Below are 20,074 nucleotides of genomic sequence, written 5' to 3' on the forward strand. Positions count from 1 at the left end.
CTCCTGAGACCCTCTAAGTACTAGCAGAGGCAGGAAAGCAGCCACCTCACCTGTCCCAGGAGCCTAATGAGGTCACAGTTACCCTGGGAAAGGCCTGCCCCTGCAGCCTTTTTCCACTGAACCCATGCCAAATTGTCAGCAGCAGGGACTGCTAAACCGGAGGTACCTTGCAGACCACAAAGCCAACAGCTCCCCTGGCCTGCACAGCCTCAAGCACAGCTACCACCCCCAGGAGCACCAAACACCCCAGGAGGAGCCTCATGTTTTGCTCCAGGCAGCACCCATGAACTCTGCAGGCAGCCAGCTGGCTCTTGCCCTCTGCAGACCAGCTCCCAAGCCTGTCTGACCAGGGTGGGGGCTCAGCTGGCTGCGGACCCAACCACTCAAGTTTAACGTGCCTCTCCCAGGGTAGAGGGAGTAAAAGCAAGGATTAATAAAACAGCAGGGATGTGAGACACTGTGCAGCTCAGTGCTAGCCACTCTGCGGATCTAGCTGTGCACTGCTGCGGCACTGCCGCCCACGCCGAGGCTGTGCTGGGGAAGGCCTGACCTTCACAAACAAGGCCAGCACAAAGCTCTGCCACCCCCCACCGCCTGCCATCGTCAGAGCCCAGGGTGGCTGCAGCCACTTACAGCACCCTTGCTCAAGCTCCTGATTCTCCAGGGTGGATCATAGGAGAATCAACTCTCTAGCAAGCCAGCTGTGTCCTTCACACCACAGCAGAGCCAGGAGCAGGCCAGCCCTGGCTTTAGGCTCTGGTCCCAAGGCTGAGCCATGCAGGAGCACCTGCAGAGCTGGCTGGAGCCAGGCTGCCCTGCTGGCACCCAGAGCTGCTGCTCACACTGCAACGCAAACCCAGTAGCAGACTGGGTCAGCAAGAGACACTCGCCTCGCTCACTGGCTTCCAAATTTAGCTGCGCTTTAGGGAATGGGAGCAGGCTAGACCCAGTTTGGTCTAGAAGAAACAGCCCTCTATACAGGTGTTCCAGACAGGCCCCCCCCCCCCTCCCCAGCTCATGCTGTTACACTGACATTTCTTGCTGCTTGTGCTGGAGCAAGCTGGGACCCAGGGGTCAGCTACCCATGGAGTTTTAGTGGGTACAGACTGGGCCCACAGCCAGTGTTTGCTGCACACACCAATGGCCAGGCTGAGAGGAGCAAGGCTTGACCCATTAGCAGGCATTTGCAGGCTCAGAGGTGGGACGCCACACACGTCAGCCCCAACAGGAGCTGGCAGCAGCAATGTGCCAGTCTGGCCCGCTGACAAAGGAGGTGCTTCACAGGCAGCAGCAAGCACTGTCCTTGGTACACGTTCACAACAAGCCTGTCTGGTCAGGCCTTTGCCCGAGAGCCGACAGACAAGTATGCGCCAGACTGCTTCCCTCTCACAGCAGCAGGTTTTCCTCCCACTGAGGAGAATCAAGGCAAGCAAATTCCTCCCTAAAAACAGAGCCAGCTCGCACCCCCCGCCCCCAGCAGAACACCAGGCTGAGGGGTGATAAGTCCCATCTTGTGCTGTGGGTCAGTGGTGTGGGGCCAGCTGCCACCCAGAATGAGAGGGAACACAGGGCAGGCTTGGCCACATAGGATCCCACAGGGGCACAACACCAATCAGTTCTATTCAAAAGCAGCAAGTCTCAGCAAGCTGAATGTGTCCCCAAACCAAATGAAAAGAGCAAAGCATTCAGAAATGGTTTTAATTATTCAGAGGCTGCAAAACAAGACAGCTTGCCCTGAAGCTTTCAGTTTTTAGCAAAGCAAGTCTGGGGTCCACTTGATATCCTCCAGCCTTATTGATCTCAACCAGCTAGGACCACAAGGTTTTTAACCCAGATTTTCAGTAGCTCTTGTGCAGAAGAGGATTAGTATTCCAAAACACTGTCCAAACTAAGTGAGTAAAAAAATGACATCAAGCTCAAGCGCACTACAGTCACCAGAACCAACTCTTTAAGTGTCAGAGAAAGCTGCTGAGCATGTCTGAAGCAAGATGCTGGGATATATCTGTCCCAAGGAGCATTATCCAGTGGCATACCTGCAGGGAGCTGGCATTTCTGCCTGTAGTATGAGGCTAGAGACCTCACACCAACAGGAATCCCAGTCAGGTACAGGTGTGTCCTTTATTTGAAGTCTCAACCTGAGGCAGAGCTGGTCTGCAGGAGCCCTCAGCAACAGTCACAGCACCTTCCCACATATGTAGAGTTTCATCCCTGTGAGTTTCCCCAGCAGAGGCGCAGACCCATTTTGACTGCAGCACGGGACCATGAACTCACCTCTGACCACACTTGGAAAGGGACCTCCTGCCCTTTGAATATCTGCTTGGCTCTCTGACAGCAGCACCTGTGCTTACACCCAACCCCAGAGTCACAGAAAAACCTCCCTGGCCCAGCAGTACTTACCCTGGGCAGAGCTCGAGCAGCACCAGCCCCGCTAGCGGCAGTGGGTAGCCGAGGGAAAGCTGCTGCAGACGGCTCAAGCCGGGGAGGAGACTGCTCCCTCCTAGTCACAGCACAGAGCAGGGCAGAGCATCTCCCAGCCCAGGCAAGCTGCACTACACTGGTTTGCCGACTTCTCTGAAGCCACGTGATGTGTTTAAAAATACAGCCAGTGTATTGTTCAAGGGAGACAGCTGAATTTGTTAAACAGGCTCAAAAATCTGATTAGTCACTAAACAGTACAAGAGTCAAAGCAAAGCAGCTGATCCCATGGCCCAAGCCTCGCTGCCGACAAACACTCCAGTGCTGACACCCTCCTCTGCCATGGAGCACAGTGGGTTTGTAACACCAGGCAGCAAGCAGCCCTGCGCTGACCCTGTGTGCACAGTGTTTAGAGACCTGGAGCAGCAAATGCCACAGATTGCTGCCAGGCAATGCTGTCCTGCATCCTATCTCCTGGTTATTGGAAATGCTAGGCCAGAACTCCATTGGGGATGCATCAGCAAGGGTTCAGGAGCTCATCAGGAGTTCCCAAAGGCATTACAGGGTCCAACTGCTCTGCCCCATGTATTCTACCCTCATCTCTACCACCACGCTGGCTTGCTACAGCTACTGCTCACACGTTTGTTCCCAAGACTTCTTAGCTCTCCCCACAGCCAGAAAACCAGTAAGACCAGTATGAGTGCATTCAAGTAGTAGCCTCTAAAGGGACCTACTGTCTGGGCATCCAAGTTTCAGCACTTAAAAGCAAGAAAAATCCTGCTGGCTACAACTGACCCACTCCTAACCTCATGTCCTGGAAGTGCTGACATCCTGCTGTTAATGCAGACAGATTTCATCCACTCCAGAAGCTTTGACAGGTCTGCACAGGCAGCACTGTTACACACTCTGCAGGCTACACTGAGCTTGTGGGAGACCCCACATCACCCCAGTGGGTCTGATTCAGCTTCACTTGGTACCTACAGCCACTCACAGGGACATCGGGAAGAGCCATGAGCCATGCTCTGCATTTCCTCCTTTGTGCTTAGCAATCAGGTTGTGCCCCCCAAAGCCAGCCTCTGCAGGTAGCCTAGGAAACATCAGTATAAGAGACCACATCTTATTTCTCAACCCCCCAACCTGAAACCATCCTGCTCCAACTCCCTGCCTGCAAGGTTACCCATCAAACCCCCTCCTGGGGGATGGGGCACAAGCACCTGGCAGAAGTTGCCCACCTAAAAAAGCTCTCAAGTCATTGGGGCCACTCAGTAAAACCACAGTTCTTCCAGGGAAGTTAACCTTGTCTCCCTCCCAATCAGACAGCTTGTAGAAGAGAAAAAACCTTTCCAGCACACATGCAAGATGCATCAGCAATTTCTGGTGTCAAGAGCATCCCTGAAGATGCTGAAGTGAAGCAGCAAACACCAGGTAACTACTCAGACTAAGAAAAAACCCTAAATGCAAACAACTAAGTATTGCCCACATCTGTGTGGGAAATTTTAACTGAAGGGTCAACACATTTCCCATTCATCTGCTCACACACAGCAGCTCTGCTGTCCAGACCACAGCACTTTGCAGAGAGCTTCTGGAACTTTTCATGCCTCTGCTTGGAGCTGCAAGAGAGGCACATGCCAGCACTCCTTTGCAGGGGACAGCAAAAAAGGTAGCTTTTAATAGAAACTCAGCTCTGACTTTTGACTCACTGCTGCAGCTTTAATGACTGGATTCAGAGCCAGCATGCTCCATCTCTAAGCACATCAGCCAAACGCTGACAGATTTAAGAGCTCTGTGGAGCAGTCTCAATACCAGTGTGGCACTCTTCCAGATCATGGGCACTCAGGTCACTCTAGAGAATGAGCATTTTACGAACCACTCCTTAGTTGAGCTTTCCCCAGTAAATGCTATCAGGACAACTGTGTTGTAATACATCCTCTTAATTCCTGCATCATCCTGGGGCCCCTAAAGATACCGTGGGGAGCACGGTACACAAGCATCTTGGACCCAACACACCCAAGCCAGACACTTCACAGCACAAGTATGCAGAACTACGCTGAGCCCACTGTGATGGTTTCACAGGGTGGCTAGTTTCTTCAGGCCAAGTCCATCACATAGACCACAAATTATCTTTTAAATCTGGTTACTAACCACTGAGCTACCACATTTAACATTAATTTACCCAATCTCCAGCAGATCACTCCATCAGCATAAGCTGTGGTTCACAGCACATGCCTTGGGAAAGGCACCCCAACAAGATACCTGACACCCAACCAGCCTCAGAATAGCTTTTATTCTTCTGTGTGCTTGTTAGGCTTGCAATTTAGGATTTTCAGCACCTGTCCAGGACCTTGAAGCATGCAGCTTTCTTCCCTACATACTATAATTTCCAGTCATTTGAGAATTAGACCTTCCTGGTAGCTTTGATCAAGCCCACTGTATAAGAGATGGATGTAAAGATGAGCCCTAAGGAGCCAGGCTTACCAGTGTTGGCACTCAGGGAAGGGCTCTGGGTAAATAAACCACCTCACCACTATGCTGTTGACAAATGACACTAATGCCTTGAGTAAGACCTTAAGAGCATCCACTGAATTTATTCCTGACAGCTGGAGTTGACAAAAAGCTCTGCCATCATTCAGCTCTCCTCTGAACAAGTACTTCTGCTTCAGCTTGGGTCTGTGGGAGACCACCCAGCAGAACAGGCCAAAAGCACATCAGCAGAACAGTGCTTGTGCTCTGCATGCCTTGGTGCATCAGTTTTAGTCACATCAGAAACCAAGTCTCACCCAGTGCAAGAAACCTCTCACCTTACAGCTGTCCAGGTCCTTCTGCTCAGGATCTTTCCCCACACTAAGAACATCAGTGGAAGCTTCCCCATAGAGGAAAGCAGCATTTGCCATAGGGTGACAGGCACCATGGGCTCTTCATAAGCCTGAAGGCACAGGTAACTGCACACGTGCACACAAGAAACTCCCATTGAGCAGAACCAGCATGCCAGGCCCCAGACTCTTATATTACTGGCAATGTCTGTCATCTGCATGCTTAATGTGCAGGCAGTTCAACACCATGCAGTAGCACTCACTGCTAGATGAGTATATGCATGCACTTTCTGAAGTCATGTTCCAGCCTTTAAAAAAAAAGCCTATTTAGAAGGGACCAGGACTTGTCTGAGCAGGTCTACAGCACTGAGGCCTTCAGAGGGTCACATCTGCTGGCTAGCACCACCAGCAAGTTTAGACAGAGGGACATTTCCAACTCCAGAGAGGAGATACCAGAAGTTTGTCTGCTAGGAGATGAACTCAGCACAGGAGGGATGGCAGACTATCAATACCTCTCCCTTCATCCACCAACTACTACTTACACTGGAAGTCCACCCTTCTGCCCTATCTCCTTGCAGAGGCAGGGGCAAAGAGATCAAAAGGAAATCTCTTACCAAGAGAAGCAGGCCCAAAGAGATGGGTTTCAGTGCCACAGTGCTTCTGCTTCCACTTGGAGACACCTGCTGTGCCAAGAGGCCACAGAGCTATATGAACATTTGATGCAGGGTGGCGGAGGAGGGAAGCAGTGTGACCGAGGCCCTGGAGACTGAACACAGTGCAGTTTCTTTTGTCATTCATCAAATAAGCTTGTAAAGAAAAAAGGCTGATGTCCCAAACAATAGCCTGCTGCAGTTCCAGAAAAACAGCTTGTCTGCAGTTTTTACCGCCCAGCCAGACTCTACCCTGTTGGGATGGGAGCAGGCTGAATGTTTTAGTCAGCCAAAAAGCAGCACCTCCTACAGACACTAAGCAACTTCATGGCAAGAGAAACATTTGCCTGTCTGAAAGGCAAACGGGCACCCTTAACCACCTCCTACAGCTACAGTTAACATCTCTGTAGTTACAGCAGTGACACAGTCAGACAAGCTGCCAGAGTGAGTTTTCCCCCTCGCATCACACACGAGTGCTGAGCTGCTTAAAGTATGACCCTCTCATTGCAGGGGAAGGGGTGATCAATACTCCAGACTAATTTTAAGTGAAGTTTTAGCACTTCATGCCTGCAGCCAGGGGACCTCACACTGCCTATGAGGAGCCAGCACGCCTGCAGCTGCAGCACAGGGAGGGCAGGGCACACCAACTGAACCAAGCCCAGCAGAAGCTGCGATGACAGATGTAGGGCTGCAGCACATGGTACAGAAACAGGCTTTGCATGGCACAGGGAAAGCAGACATTGGATCCTCCCCTTTACTGGCTCCTTAACAGGGAGATACAGGGAACAGGCAGGCTGTTATAGGTGCCTAAAAAACCAGAAAAAAGCTGCAACAAGAGAAGTAGCACAAAATTCCTCTTAAAAAGAGCAGCCATGGGACAGGGCCCAGAGAGGCAGAAGGCATGCAGAGCTCATCTAAGCAGCAGGTTGGATACCTCCAGAGGTTCTGTCTGCTCAAGTTTTCCCGATTTGATTAAGACTCCCATTACTCCAATGGAGAAAAGCCACCCAGATGCATGCACCCTCTTCAGAGCTGTAATCACAACAGGAGTCTCCATCATCTTGAGCCAACTGCTAACTTTCAAGAAAAGCAGCTCTCAGAACTGCAGATGTGATCAAACCAGCAGTAACTATAATCTAAATAGGAACTATAGCACAGCCCTTTTTGTTTCTGAACTACAAAAGAGGAACCTCTGCCCTGACAGATTCTTCATTTGGGGCAAAGAAGAACTGAGGATATTTGGGCAGCTATTTCTGGTTTGCTAAGAAGAAGGCAGGGAAATAAAAAAAGGCAGCATGATCCCACAGCTGAACCACAGAATTAGAGTCAGGACACCTGAGGTCTATTCTTGGTTCTGGCACTAACATGGTAAGTCACTTCCCCAGCATGCCCTGAAAAATTGAAACAGCAGTAGAACTAGGAACACGGAGAAGCTTATTGCATTAACATTTGAGAGCACAGGTCCTCCTCCTGTGCTGAGAGTAGGACCTGGCTGACAAGCCTCACTGCTTCTTGAGGCAGGGAATTTACTACTGCATTTCTGGGAAGGGAAAAGATGCCCAAGGTAAATTTCAAATCAGTAAAGACAGCTAAAATGCAATTCAGAATTAGAAGTGCACAGATAACTGCATTCACTAAACAAGACTGCCACAACTGTGTTTGTCTTTAAAAAGATCAGAACATTGGAATACAGCAGGTTTTAACATGTATCAGTCCCAGAGAGACTTAAAAGCCAACATATCCAGGTCAAATTCCTCACAACAAGCTTTAGCTTTGCGAGCCTCAAGAATAAACACTTCTATATTTATGTACCAAACTCCTCTCTATCTGCTGCAACATCCAGGGTGCAAACTCTGCAGCATGTGTTACTTTACATGCTAACAAGGATGAGTGACTCATTTTCACCATTCAGCTGCATCACAGTTTGTGGGGTGTCAAGTCTATCAAGGATAGCACCTTTAGGGGAAGGTATGGGACAGGCTTTAATCCCAAATGAAATCTTATTTGAAAAATGGCACATAAGCCTCACTAAGGCATTCAGCTGGCATAAAGCCACTTACGTCATCACTAGGTTGGCACACCCAGCACCACCAGTGATGTTTGCAGGTTCCCTGTTACTTTTCAGAGGCCTGCACACCTCAGGTACAGAATCACAGCTTCAGGGGTTTGCTTTACCTTCCCTCTGCACTCTCAGAGAAAACTAGGAGGGAACCTGGGCATTTATCTGTGCCATCTCAAACTGATGGTGGCTGCCGCTGTGTCTGAGTGGCCTCTGAGCTGGCAGTAGCACAGACATCACCTGTGATTCAGCTGTTTTGCCAGTGGCTAAGGGACCATGCACAAGGCAAGTGAGCCAGGAGACATGGGATACAAGGTGCTGAGATGAAAGATGCAGCACAGGCTGGAGACATCCTGCCCAAGGCCTCTGCCCTCAGCCCCAGAGTGGTGGCACACAGCATCTGTGCAGTGACAGCTCAAGGACCACAGCACCTTTTGGAAGCAGATCATTTCAGAGCCAGCTCAGTGGAGGTGCCTATTTAAACAAGCCTTGATCTGGGAACACTGAGGCAGCCCATGAATTAGATTCTACAGCCCCCTTGGGCTATGCTACTTTTGCCACCCTCCAGCAGCTTTCCTATCCTGCTTTGAGGAGGCTGGGCTAGATAACCTCAACAGGTCCCTTCCAACCTGAATTACCCTATCACCCTAAAAAGACAGCCTGTCAAGAGCACTGCAGAGAGTTTAAGAGGTCCTCTTACAGCAGTCCCACATGCAGTCACCACACAAGAAGTCAGCTAGGATTTCAGCTGTACAAACAGGCCAAAGATGCTGGCTTGCTGGCCTTACCCCTAGAGTCACCACAATGGCAGGTCATCCCACAACACCATGCTACACAGCCTGGTTACTAAGGCAGCATACTCTGCCCAGGCATAACACAGCACCAGGGTCAAACTCAAGTCTAAGGCAGGAGCAGATGCTGAACTCGGAGCCTGTCCTACCACAGCTGGGGAAGGGGAAGAACAGACATCACTCCCACCTTTTGCTACAGGGAGCCCCAGCACACTGGGAGAGCAGCTCCCAAAGCCCTGCAGAAGTTCAGGCAGTTCCCCTACCCAGCTTCAGGTGGAAGCTGACCTGCACATGCTGTAGGGTTTGTAATAAAGGTACTGAGCCAAAGACACATTCAGGGCCTTTTCTAGAGAGCTACCATATTACCACTGATGAAGCTGCAACAGACAAAGCCTTCCATGTCTGCTCTGCCCAGAAAGCACCCCATCCACTGCTTAGACATCAAGCCATGGAAGAAAACGTACCCACCCCATCTCTCATTTGACTAGCACAGTTTTTGGGATGAACTCCACCCCAGGCCAGAGCTTGCACACACTTAAAACACCCTGCCACTATCTCCAGTATTTATCACAATGGGGAAAAAGCCTAAGCTACTAACCACCTGGGGCAGCTGAGAGCCACCCAACGGCAGCTCTGACAATCAACTCCAAGGATCAACTCCAAGAGAACACACTTGTCAAGACTCACTTCAGGAGCTAGCCAAGAGAATGCACTTCATACTACAACTTGAGTCAAAAAGTTTATAGGCAAGCTCCATAAGACCAAAGTATTTGTACACACCAGCATCACCAGGCAGTGGAGCACCACTCATTATGTCTCTGAAGGGTAGAGATGTGCCAATGCCAGAGCATTTTCTTCACTGCATCTCTAACACCTTTGAGCAGGAGCAGATGCTTGAGAAGTCTGCACCCACACTTGTCTGCCATTACCTCCAGAGAGCACACAGGCAGCAGCAACAGCCCCTCAGGGTTGCTCCAGAGGCTGCAATAAATCATCCGTCCAACAGATGTCAAGGGGAGGAGTTTGGGTGGTACATGCTCACTTCTGAAAGCCATTCCCAGCACAAGACTGAAGGCTGCCCTGACCCACTTGCATTCTAGATGGACACAAGCAGAGATGCTGGTTAGGTTCCTTTTCCAGTTACTCATCTATTTGCACCTTTTATTTCACAGCATCAGCACAGATTAAAAAAAAGGAAGCTCTAAGAGGTGGATTAAGAGCAATTCCCATTAGAAACTAATTACAAACTCAGTTTTGATAGTTTTACTTATTTGATACATGTTTTATTCTGTAAAGGATTAAATACTGCTACATGTGCAGTCTGCAGCTATTACACACACCCTACTTTCCACTCCACAGCATGGCTGGCTCCAGCCAGCAGTTGAGAAATCAGTCTACAGAATATGAGCAACCCTTACAGAAATATGTGCAAGAAACGTGTCCATTAAGCATCCACACCAAGTCCTTCCTCAGAAAAGCCCTACAAGAGCTAAGACAGCATGGGGAAAGCTTTCAGTAAAGCCATCTCAGGTACTCCTGAAGCACAACCGCCAAGCAGCAGACCATGCAAGTCAAGCCAGCTCCCAGCTTTGCTTCCTTAGAGTATTATTATAATTAACCTCCACACAGAAGGCACCACCACATTTGTGCTTCCACTACTAAGCCCTGAACAGCAGGCGGACTGCTCCAGAAGGACTGGGGCTTAATGCACAGCTGCTAGGAAAGCCTGTCTTCCTCTCAAGGCAGTGAAGGACACCGAGAACATGCAGATTCAGGATCCCCACCACCAGCAAGTCTTTGGTCAGCTGCCTGCCAGAATCTCAGGTACAGATCTGAGGCCAGCAAGAGGTGGTCTTGCCTCCTTGCTCCAGCATATGCAGCCATACCATCAGAAGTATGAAAGAACCTTTTACTGAGTTTTCTAGGCAGACTTGGGCTTAAATCTGAGCCAGTCTCAGGGTAAGGTGCTCACTCCCTAGAACTGAAGCTTCCATTTCACTAGAGAGCAGGAAAAAATCCTTCTTGGATACCCTGATGACACCTGTAGGAACCCAGATACCAAGCTCTCTATCAGAATGAGCTTCTGAAACCTTCCTCTAGCATGAGGAAAATGGTTTTCATGCAGCCAAGCAGGAATACACAGGAGTTGAGGGCACACCTAGGCAGTGACTGTCTTCTGAAGCCATTTGTCCAAAAGACAGAAGGTAAAGGAACAGGAAGAGACCCAGACATGTAGAGGGGCACAAGGAAGAGGCATTTGGCACCATGCTGCAGCAAAGGTTAGCCTAGCAGCAAATTAAACAACCAGAAATCTAGGGGACTTCCCTTACCCAAATCCTCTGCCTGTCTAGGGTCTTCTTCAAGCTCTGCAGCTGAACACTCAAACCAACAGCTCAAAGAAGGCCTGTGATTGCTGTGTTGTACTTATTAGCACCAACGCCCCCCAGACTGATTAGCAACTCTACCACTTGCAGGGATTTTTCAGGTGCCTGCCACCACATACACTGCATTTCTGGAGACAGCCCAAAACCAGTCTGTACTGGGGGAGCAGCTTACAAGTCCCTACTGCTGTTATTGAGAAGAAAGGCCAGAAGTCCACGACAACAGCTGTGTTTCCTTCTGTGTGACAGGTCTTTTCTTTAATCCTTCAGAGACAAGGTTTTACCTTGAAGACTTCAGAGTGATTTGTACTCAGAGGCCTCAGCTATCTGCCAGCAACACACAGACTGCCTGCAGTTCTAGCCTAGCAGATTTTAAGCAACTACAGATAACCAGTATGTTCAAGATTACTGCAGAAAGAAGTTGCTGTGCTCTGGGAAGCAGGAGAACCAAGGACTGGAAAGATTCAGCAGCACTTCCCTACCACAGGCCATTTCTCCAGCACCAGAACAACTGGAGCTGTAACTTCATAGGCTAGAGAATAAGACAGCAGCAACCACCCCAGAGAAGGCATGAAGGAAGCTGGAGCTGCAGTCTCAAAGCAGACAGATCCAGGGAAAAGCTCAAATCTGTTGCTGTACCAGCAGCTTTAGGGTCACACAACAGCAGCAAGACCTCACCTGCTCAGGCTAGGCTTACCTAGAGAGGCCAACATCCTCTCTGGAAGGAGAGCTTGCTTTTGAACACCCTTGCAGGTCAGCATTGCAAACTTAGCGTTAACAGACTGGTTTTAGGATGATTTCCCAGCAGGCAAGTCTGCTGTCCCACATAGGGACAGGCTCCCAATGTAGGGCAGGACAGACCAGCCAGACCAAGCAGCTGGCATGCAGGCTAAAAACCAGCCAGGGAGACCCAAAATCTGCACACAGATCCGCTTGTGTACTGCTGTCACCCGTTCTCCAGGCAAAAATTGGATCAAGACCCCATTTGCTTGTGCTCCTTGAGGAATACAGCAGTGAAGGTAAAGGATACCATCAAGGGCAGTCCCATCTTACTATCTCTTAACCCCTCCTTGCCTCTGTAGAGTGATGAACTCTAAGGTTTTAATGCAAGCATCTGCCTACTATGAGGTTAAAGAAGGGGAAATGCTGCCTCAAGAAATACAGGCTAGGGATGGCAGGACTGGAAGTGTTCAAGGCCAGTTTCCTGCAAAAGCCCCTCCCCGTGCCACAGAGCAGGTTTCTGGGACTTGCTGAAGTATTTCCAGCCTGACAGATCTAGTGGCAGCAGTGGCTTTGAGATGCCTTCCCTGCTATGAGACAGCAGTTCAATCCTACAGCCAATAAATGCAGGCAGCTCAAGCCTGCAAGCAGCTGCTGCCTCCCGGAAAGGCTCTCTCCAGACACCAGCTTCAGGGACTGGCAGTGCATCTGGCACACTCTCAAGGGCTAAGCACACATTCACAGTGCCTTAGGGCACTGGACCCAGAAGGAAAACTTGTTACAGTTAACCTTGTCTAGGTGCAAGGGGTTCAGCAGCCCTTTGGGAAGAGGGACATAGGCAGGATCGGAGCATACAAACCAGCCTTGCTGCTCTGTGGCCTCCTCCAGCACAGCCCCAGCTGGCAGCAGGCACCTGATCCCACTGCGCTGTAACACCACCCTGAGAGCACAAGGTGACACCAGGAGGGTTTGCAGCCAAAGGTCTTTACCAGGCCGAGAAAGCTCCATGCTGGCAGGTTCTACACAGACAGGAGCCAAGGTCCTGGCTCATCAGTACTCAAGCACAGGCACTGCAGGGGACCACATCAGCAATATTTTTAGCTTGATTGTTAGGTTTTCTGCATTTCCATCCTTCCAGCCACCTCCCCATGGGCCTGTGCAGCTGAGTCACTGCTGGAACCTTCTAAACGCTTGGGTGACAGCAACACAACAACTCTGCCTGGCACCATCCTTCGGCCCCTAGAGATAGTCCAGCACTGATGCAGCCTCACCTGCTCTCAGGACACCCTGATGGAGACCCCAGCCCGTGGGGCTAGGCCAGCTACAGCCTCCCCGGCCTCAGCACCGGCCACTGGGAACATCTGGACACAGCAGCATCCTCTCCATGTCCTCCCTCTTTCCATCACAGCACAGCTAGGCCACCTGGAAGCACTGGCATCTGCCAACTCCTCAGATCTGTACAGCCTTCAGACATGGCAACACTCTTCTGCCACCCAGAGAGGAGTGTTTCACAGCCTTTCAAAAGACATTCCTGAAGTACAAGATTTGCCCTCCCAAGAAGCTCCACACTGCCACTTCAGGGCCCTTATGAAGGAGGAAAAGATGAGGCTCTGCAGACATGGGAGGTGTGGACAGGCTGAAGCAATACAACAGCTGTGCAGAGATAGCAGCCTTTCACTTCTCCAGCCAGCATACACCATCCCCACAGCTCTTGGAGTAGGAGAGTAACAGCAGCCTAGACCAAAGAGCACTCCTGGCCCAGCTGCCACACACCTGGGAAGCAAGGGTGGGATTGAGAAGGAGAAAGTGGTCTCAGGACCATGACACACCCCATCATACAAAACTAGACCCTCTGCACAGCCTCTAGAGGCCAGAAACTGCTCTGTGGAAGCAGCACAATGGCATCTGGGTTGGTTTTACACCCTAGCCATCCTTCCTTTTTGTACTTAGGGGAATACCAGGAGTGAGGAAACAGGCCTCTCCAGACATTATTGCATGCCATCTTCCAGCAACTGTTACCACAAGTTGTCAAACACCCACTGGGTGCAGATCACCTGAGCCCAGGATAGTGCTCAGGGTTCAACCCTTTCTACCACTCTTCCCAGGCCTCTGCGGCAGGCAGGAGCTCCAGCACAATGCACTGCAGTCAGTGGGGGCACCTGACACCAGATACACCCTCTGTGAGCAGGGAGGTGACCAGAGCACCTTCAAATCATCTCCAGATGAATCTCCCTCTTGAAACCAGAGGTCCCTCCACCCTTGACAGCAAACCCCCTCCCACCACCATGGTCCACTTGGCCCCACCACCCAACCTGCAAGGTGCAAAGCCTGGCACAGGCTTGTTTGAGCGCTGCTCCCTGCCTGCCCAAGCGCTGCAGACATCCCCGCCTCTGCCAAGACAGCCTGGCAGGAAGCTGGCCAAGAGAACACTGGAGACAGCTACAGTGGATCAGGTGGGACATCTGCACCGAGCAGCCACCTCAGTGTGCGACAGCCCTTGTTCTGCAGCACCATGTGCACCAAGCCCTGGGTGTTGCGGTTAACAGCAGCAGCACCATTCAGCATGCATGTTTCCTGATTTAAAGCATACTCTTTACAGTAAAAATCCTACAACACAGGTTCAGTGCCCCATAGTCTGCTAACAACCATTAAGGGGCTCAGTGCATGGCTCCCAGGCACCTGTCCCACCCACTGCACACAAGTAACTTTCATTTGTCTCTCCTCCTTCAAGGTTTCAGCTGGCAACAGGAGGAGGACAGATACTGAGTATGTGGTATTCCCAGGGGAAGCCCACGGGACCATGTGCTGGAGCAGAGCAAGGCTTAATAAAGCTACCACAGCCTGACTGCAAGCAGACCCTAAGCGCCTGTGCTGGGGCTCACATGCAAGCTTGCACACCAACTCTTGCAGAAATTAGATATAGAAACTAGAGTGAGCTGTGCTGATGAAGCTGTCATTTCAAACTCCACTACCCCACAAGTGATTGGTTTTTTTTAAATTGGATTTACAACTCATGCAACAACATTCAGGGCCGTGCCCCTGCTCTTCCTATCCCAAGGGTAGCATCCCCTGGATGTGAGATGTGGTTGACAGCACCCCCCTGCACCTCCAACCATCTACATGGGCAAACCTCACTGCCCAGGCCACCCCACAAACTATTTACATTCCTGTCAGCACAAACTTTACGCCTGGGGCCTCCTGTGTCACCCAAGTCTGCGCAGAGATGCACCACCCTTTTAACAAAGCAGCAGCATGCTGCTATAAAGGGATGAGTTTCTGTAGCAACCAGGCTGAACTTGTACAAACTCTGCCAAAGCACTAGATCTTTCCATGGACGGATACTTGAACGAACACACCACCATTTGTGAAGCTGATTTTTACAGCCCTCAAAGGCTGGGAAACGAACTCTTCTGTTTTACCCCCCCTGCTCCATCACCAGGCTGAGGAGATGCATTAAGTTTGTGTACGCAGCACCCCTTTCTCCTCCTACAGAGAAGGCTGGTGCCTCTGTAAGAGTTAGCTGAACCCTTCATCACTCCAGGGGAAGCACCCAGCACCCCAAAACCTCCCCTTCTGATCCCAGCTGCAAAACCAGACTAGAGACGATTGAGGGGTAAGGGCAAACCAGCCAGCAGTGTGTGGCTGCAAGCCCACACCCTGCTGATCACGTAGGTTTGCGCTGGACCAAAAGAGTTAAAGCAAGAAGCCATTCTGCTGCATCTCCTCCAGCCCACTGCTAGGCACAGACCGCTATTTCTAGTTGAACGTGGGAGTGGAGAAGGATCCCTCCAAGTCTTCCACCCAGCCTGCGAGCTGCCGGCTGAAGTTGTTAGTCAGGTGCTGGCTGCGCCTACCACACCCCACAGGCAGAGTTCAGCAGGCAGCGCTGCCGTAGCACAGGAGCAAGTGGTGCTGGCTGGACCTTTGCAGTTGGGCAGGGGGGTCCCTCTGCCAGCATACACCCCCCAGCCTGCAGAGCTACCTGCCACCAGGGATTTTTCTCAGGCTGCTGGAACGAAGTTCAGCCTCACTCCCACCCAGCATGTTCAGCCTCCTGACACCACACCCCCCACCCACTCCCTCCAAACGCAAGGAAAGGATTTCTACTCAGAGGTTGTTCCTCCACCAGTGGTACAGCACTGAGCAAAACAAAGTCTGGGCACTTCTTGTCTGCAGTGAACTGACAGCAGAGCAGAGGGGGCTGTGGCACAGGCAGTCACAACCTCCCCAACTTAACTGCCATATTACATGAGCATTACAGGTCAAGAAGCCCCCATCAGTTACTGCCAGCACCCCGTTACACAAGCAAATCGCTCCACATTAGCTTGAAAACAGCCAAAAATAAAAGGAATCCAACAACTGTTGCTGTGTGCGTCAGCAGACTTACCGGACTGTGTGCTGGTTTGTGCTGCAGCATCAGAGTCCTGGGTGCTCCAGGGTCTGTCCCACCCTGTCAGGTTGAGGGACTGCAGGCCAAGGCACAGATCATTGGTGTCTGGGAGGCCACGGGAAGACTCTTGTGTGGACGTGGGGAAAAGCATCCTGCTTGCCACCGCTTCTTCAGAGTCCTGGAAGTCTGCTCAGATTGAGAACAAACAGAAGCTTGAGAGTTCAGGGCTGCTTTTTTTCTTTTTAAAGAAGGAGTTTTCCAAAGCGTTAAACCCCGAGTGAGGTCTCGTGCTGCTCTGAAGCCACGGCTTCTGCAACTAGCAGTTGCACCCCAAAAGGGAGGGCTACCATATGTCCAGAAACCAGCCCCCCACCCCCCTCAGCCCCTCCACCTTCCTATCCCGTCTGCATTACTGACTGGGTCAGCATGTGACCAGGCTGCTGATGCTTACTGTGCTGACAGTGACGTCACTCAGCCATGCAAGAGAACTGCATCAGCTCTTACAAAATAAAGGTAAGAAGAAAGGATAAGATTCCCCCGAAAGACAAGACAGCAGGCAGGAAGAGAGGTGCAGCTCCAGTAAATCAAGGGAGACAGGCAGCACAAAAGCAGGGCTCCACAATACGGCACAGCAGACGACAGGCTCGAGGCAGCAATCCCCCCAGCAACGATGATAGCAGCAGCAGCGACAGAGCAGACAGTTAGTTTTAGTGCTACCCAGATCTCCTGTCCCCGCCTCCCTCCACCCACAAAACCCAAAAACACTTTAGTCCTGGACAGACTCCAGCTGCTGGCTCCAATTCAGAGCCCAATGCAAAGCTTCACAATTCTGCTAGCATAATCTATTATGGTTCAACTTGGCCACTGTGCCTCACTGACTCTGCATTGTTTACCACTGAGTAACAAGCATAACCTTCAACCCCACAGCTACCCAGAGAGAAGCCCATGATCCTGGGTCCAGCCCGAGCAGGCACATCAGTGCTGGTACAGGAAGAGGACTGGCCAGAGTGCAGGACCCATTTCACATGAGGAATTTTTCATGTCCTGTTTACCTTCCACTTGCCTGGCTGTCCCCCCCCTCTTTCCCAGCCCTCCCCTCCCCTGTGGGGTGTTCACAAGCCTACGGTACTGGAGACACCAGATTCTTGCCTTGGTTTAAGCCTGTGCCAACAGCCTAAGGAAACACAGCAGGTTCATAGTCTGAGAATTCCAGTTTAATGCAGGGATCTGGGGGCTGATGAAACCACAAGATGCTCAGCTGTGTTACCCAAAATCTGAGTCAGAGGGCATTTATAAGCCAGCTACCAAGCAGCAGCAGCTGTCTCCTCCTCCCCCTGCCCCCACACCCTCCCACTGTGCCATCAGATGTACACCTCACACACACCACTCCCGGCTCTTCAGCGGGGTGCTGCAGTGACTCCAGCCTGTCACGTTATCCCTCACGTGCAGCACTGGCCATCCCAGACAGCCTGACAGCGTTCCTGGCCTGCTTTTCCACATCCACAGCCACATCCCATGCCACTCAGTTGCCTGTGACCTAGCCAAGCCCTGGCAAGGGCTGGTGGCAGTTGGGTACCTTACATGAGATACAGCCCACTGCTGCCATTAGAGGTGGGTCCCTCACCTTCACCCCATGGCAATCTGGGGAGCACCAGCATTCCCAGATGACAGCAAGGGGGCTGAAGCACTACAGCTGGGATGAGAGCTAAAACCATACCTGCTGTCAATGTGCTGCCTTCCCCCTTCCCAGCTGCAGCCTCCTCCACAGCACTTCACCAGGATAGCATGCACTACATTTTTTTCTACTCCCCTAGTAGTACTAGTACAAGCTGTAGTGCCAATTCAGTCACATTACTATCAAGCACCTGTAACAGCATCAAATATTCCTCTGAAAGCATCACACTGCATCTTCAGCAGAGTATTTCACTCCATTAATTCTTACAGTATAGTTTTCAGATTGCTTGTTTTGGACAGGCCCTAAAAACATTTATAATGCAGCTGTAGGGAGGAGAGGATAAAGGCACATTGCTCAGACAACTCAGTTCCCACAGCAACCATAACTTGCCCATATGAATATGTAACATTTCTGCATTTACGAAAATGCAGAAGTGCTGTGCTCTAGCCCAGTCTCCTACTGCCAGGGATCTACCTTCCCTTTGGGGACCAGGATCTTGCTAGGTTTTACACCATCTTCAAGACCAATTCCCACCAAGCTTCATCTCCTGGGAAGCAAGGACACAGTATCAGAGAGCAAAATTTGAATCCCACCTGGATCCAACACCTTGGATGAAACCCACCACTAAAGAAATAAGGAAAATAGGGAACAAATTTATCAGCAACAGGAAGTGCTCACTCCGCAGCATCCAGCACCATTTTCCCTAGCTATCTACATTTTTCAGGAAAGAAGCTGTTTTGTTTAATTGAACCCAATCAGATTCAAGTTCAAGAGATCTATGCTGCCTTCTGATGACTTCAATCTACATTAAAGACAACCTCCCTGCAATTCAGTTATGAGTATAACTGCTGTAAGCACAGAGTAGAATTTGCTTAGAAAACCAGCATATTTTAATTAGACCTTTTCCCATCCAAAGCAAACAGATAGCACAACCCTGCTTCTTTAACACTCCCAGCCATGCTGAAAGATGGATACAGGTCATCAAGGAAAGACACCAACTTAAACAGAATTTAAATGGATTTCTAGCATAGTTATTTTCAAATTCAGAGCCTAGAAATTTGTTCCAAAGCAATCAATTGTTGATGGCAGGCAAAACTAACAGGATACTGGGGCAGGAAAAATTAATTTCCTACATAAATTCAGTCTAAAGAGTCATAACTTCAAGTTATTCACAAGTAAATGTCTACTAAATATTAATTTCACTTTGCAACCTGACACAGCCCAACCCAGCTCAAATGCTTCACTGCAGACTTTCCCAAGCCCCAAGAACCACCACTAGTCTTTCCAACCTGGATTTTTCCCTGGAGTTGCCACTGGAAGCCAATCATCCTGGCAGAGGGAACTGTGTTCTGCTGGGCTCATGCCCAAGCGTCTGGGAGAGACTGAGCTCCCGCCTCCTGAGCTAGTTAGGTTTGATTTCAACAGCATCATGAGAAGAAAGTCCTTAATAAAACACTCCCATGCCAGTCTCAGAGCAGGCAGCTCTCCTGGATGTCTTCCCGTCTGTCCAGGAGATCCCTGGAGCCAGGGTGCACTGCAGCACAGGCTCAACAACTTTCCACCCCACCACCTGGACAGCAAGCTGTGATGTTAGCACCACATTTAAGACATTTCAAAGGCTTCTTAAAGTAAGCATCTCCACACAGTTCAGCCCTTAACCTGCAGTTAAACCCTGCCAGACCAGACAGTTTACACAAGCTGCAGCCCCAGTCACTTGACCCCACCCAGCACTCCCTCCTCACACCAGTTTAGCAGATGAGTTTCCACACAGGAAGCTGGGCTGGGGAGCTGATCTGGTTAAAACCAAGGCACAGGGAGTTAGTTTTAAGCCTGGCTCATTCCCCTGATCTGGTATGCAGCGTGGCTGCACCAACCAGGCATTTGAAACAGGAAAATATTTAGAAAATTACAGCCTAAGACTGTGTGGAAAAGACAAGCAGGGACTGGCACCAGGAGCTGTGATCCACAGGCAGTTTGTGGCAGGCGGGTTAAGGTAGCATGGGGAGAGCTGAACATGATTCAGTCCCCATCCCACAGCAACAGCATCTCTTTGCCAGACTTAGTCTTGAAAGGTAACACTTCATTCAAGCACAATGATGCTCAGATGTTTGAGTCTTCCAGACCTAGGCCACTGCAAAGCCAGCTAAAAATCCAGCAAATGGGTTTTCAAGCTTGAAAACTGA

At 50.5% G+C, this 20,074-nt stretch overlaps 1 protein-coding gene across 12 annotated transcripts in view; it reads right to left on the bottom strand.

The window, feature by feature from the left end:
* The window catches only part of CPEB1 (cytoplasmic polyadenylation element binding protein 1), a 44,270-nt gene that overhangs the window by 11,079 nt on the left and 13,117 nt on the right, over window positions 1-20,074 (bottom strand). For 10 of the 12 annotated variants that reach the window (XM_026856398.1, XM_026856397.1, XM_026856399.1 and 7 more), the window contains one exon: window positions 16,214-16,402. In XM_026856398.1, coding sequence (XP_026712199.1) covers window positions 16,214-16,402 — 189 coding nt within the window. Of the gene's footprint in view, window positions 1-2,397; window positions 2,523-16,213; window positions 16,403-16,667; window positions 16,976-20,074 lie in introns of those variants that run through there. The other 2 variants (XM_026856392.1, XM_026856396.1) reach the window with 2 other exon arrangements.

Source organism: Athene cunicularia, assembly GCF_003259725.1.
Source record: "Athene cunicularia isolate RWA chromosome 10 unlocalized genomic scaffold, athCun1 chr10_part1, whole genome shotgun sequence".
In the NCBI taxonomy this organism is placed as follows: Eukaryota; Metazoa; Chordata; class Aves; order Strigiformes; family Strigidae; genus Athene; species Athene cunicularia.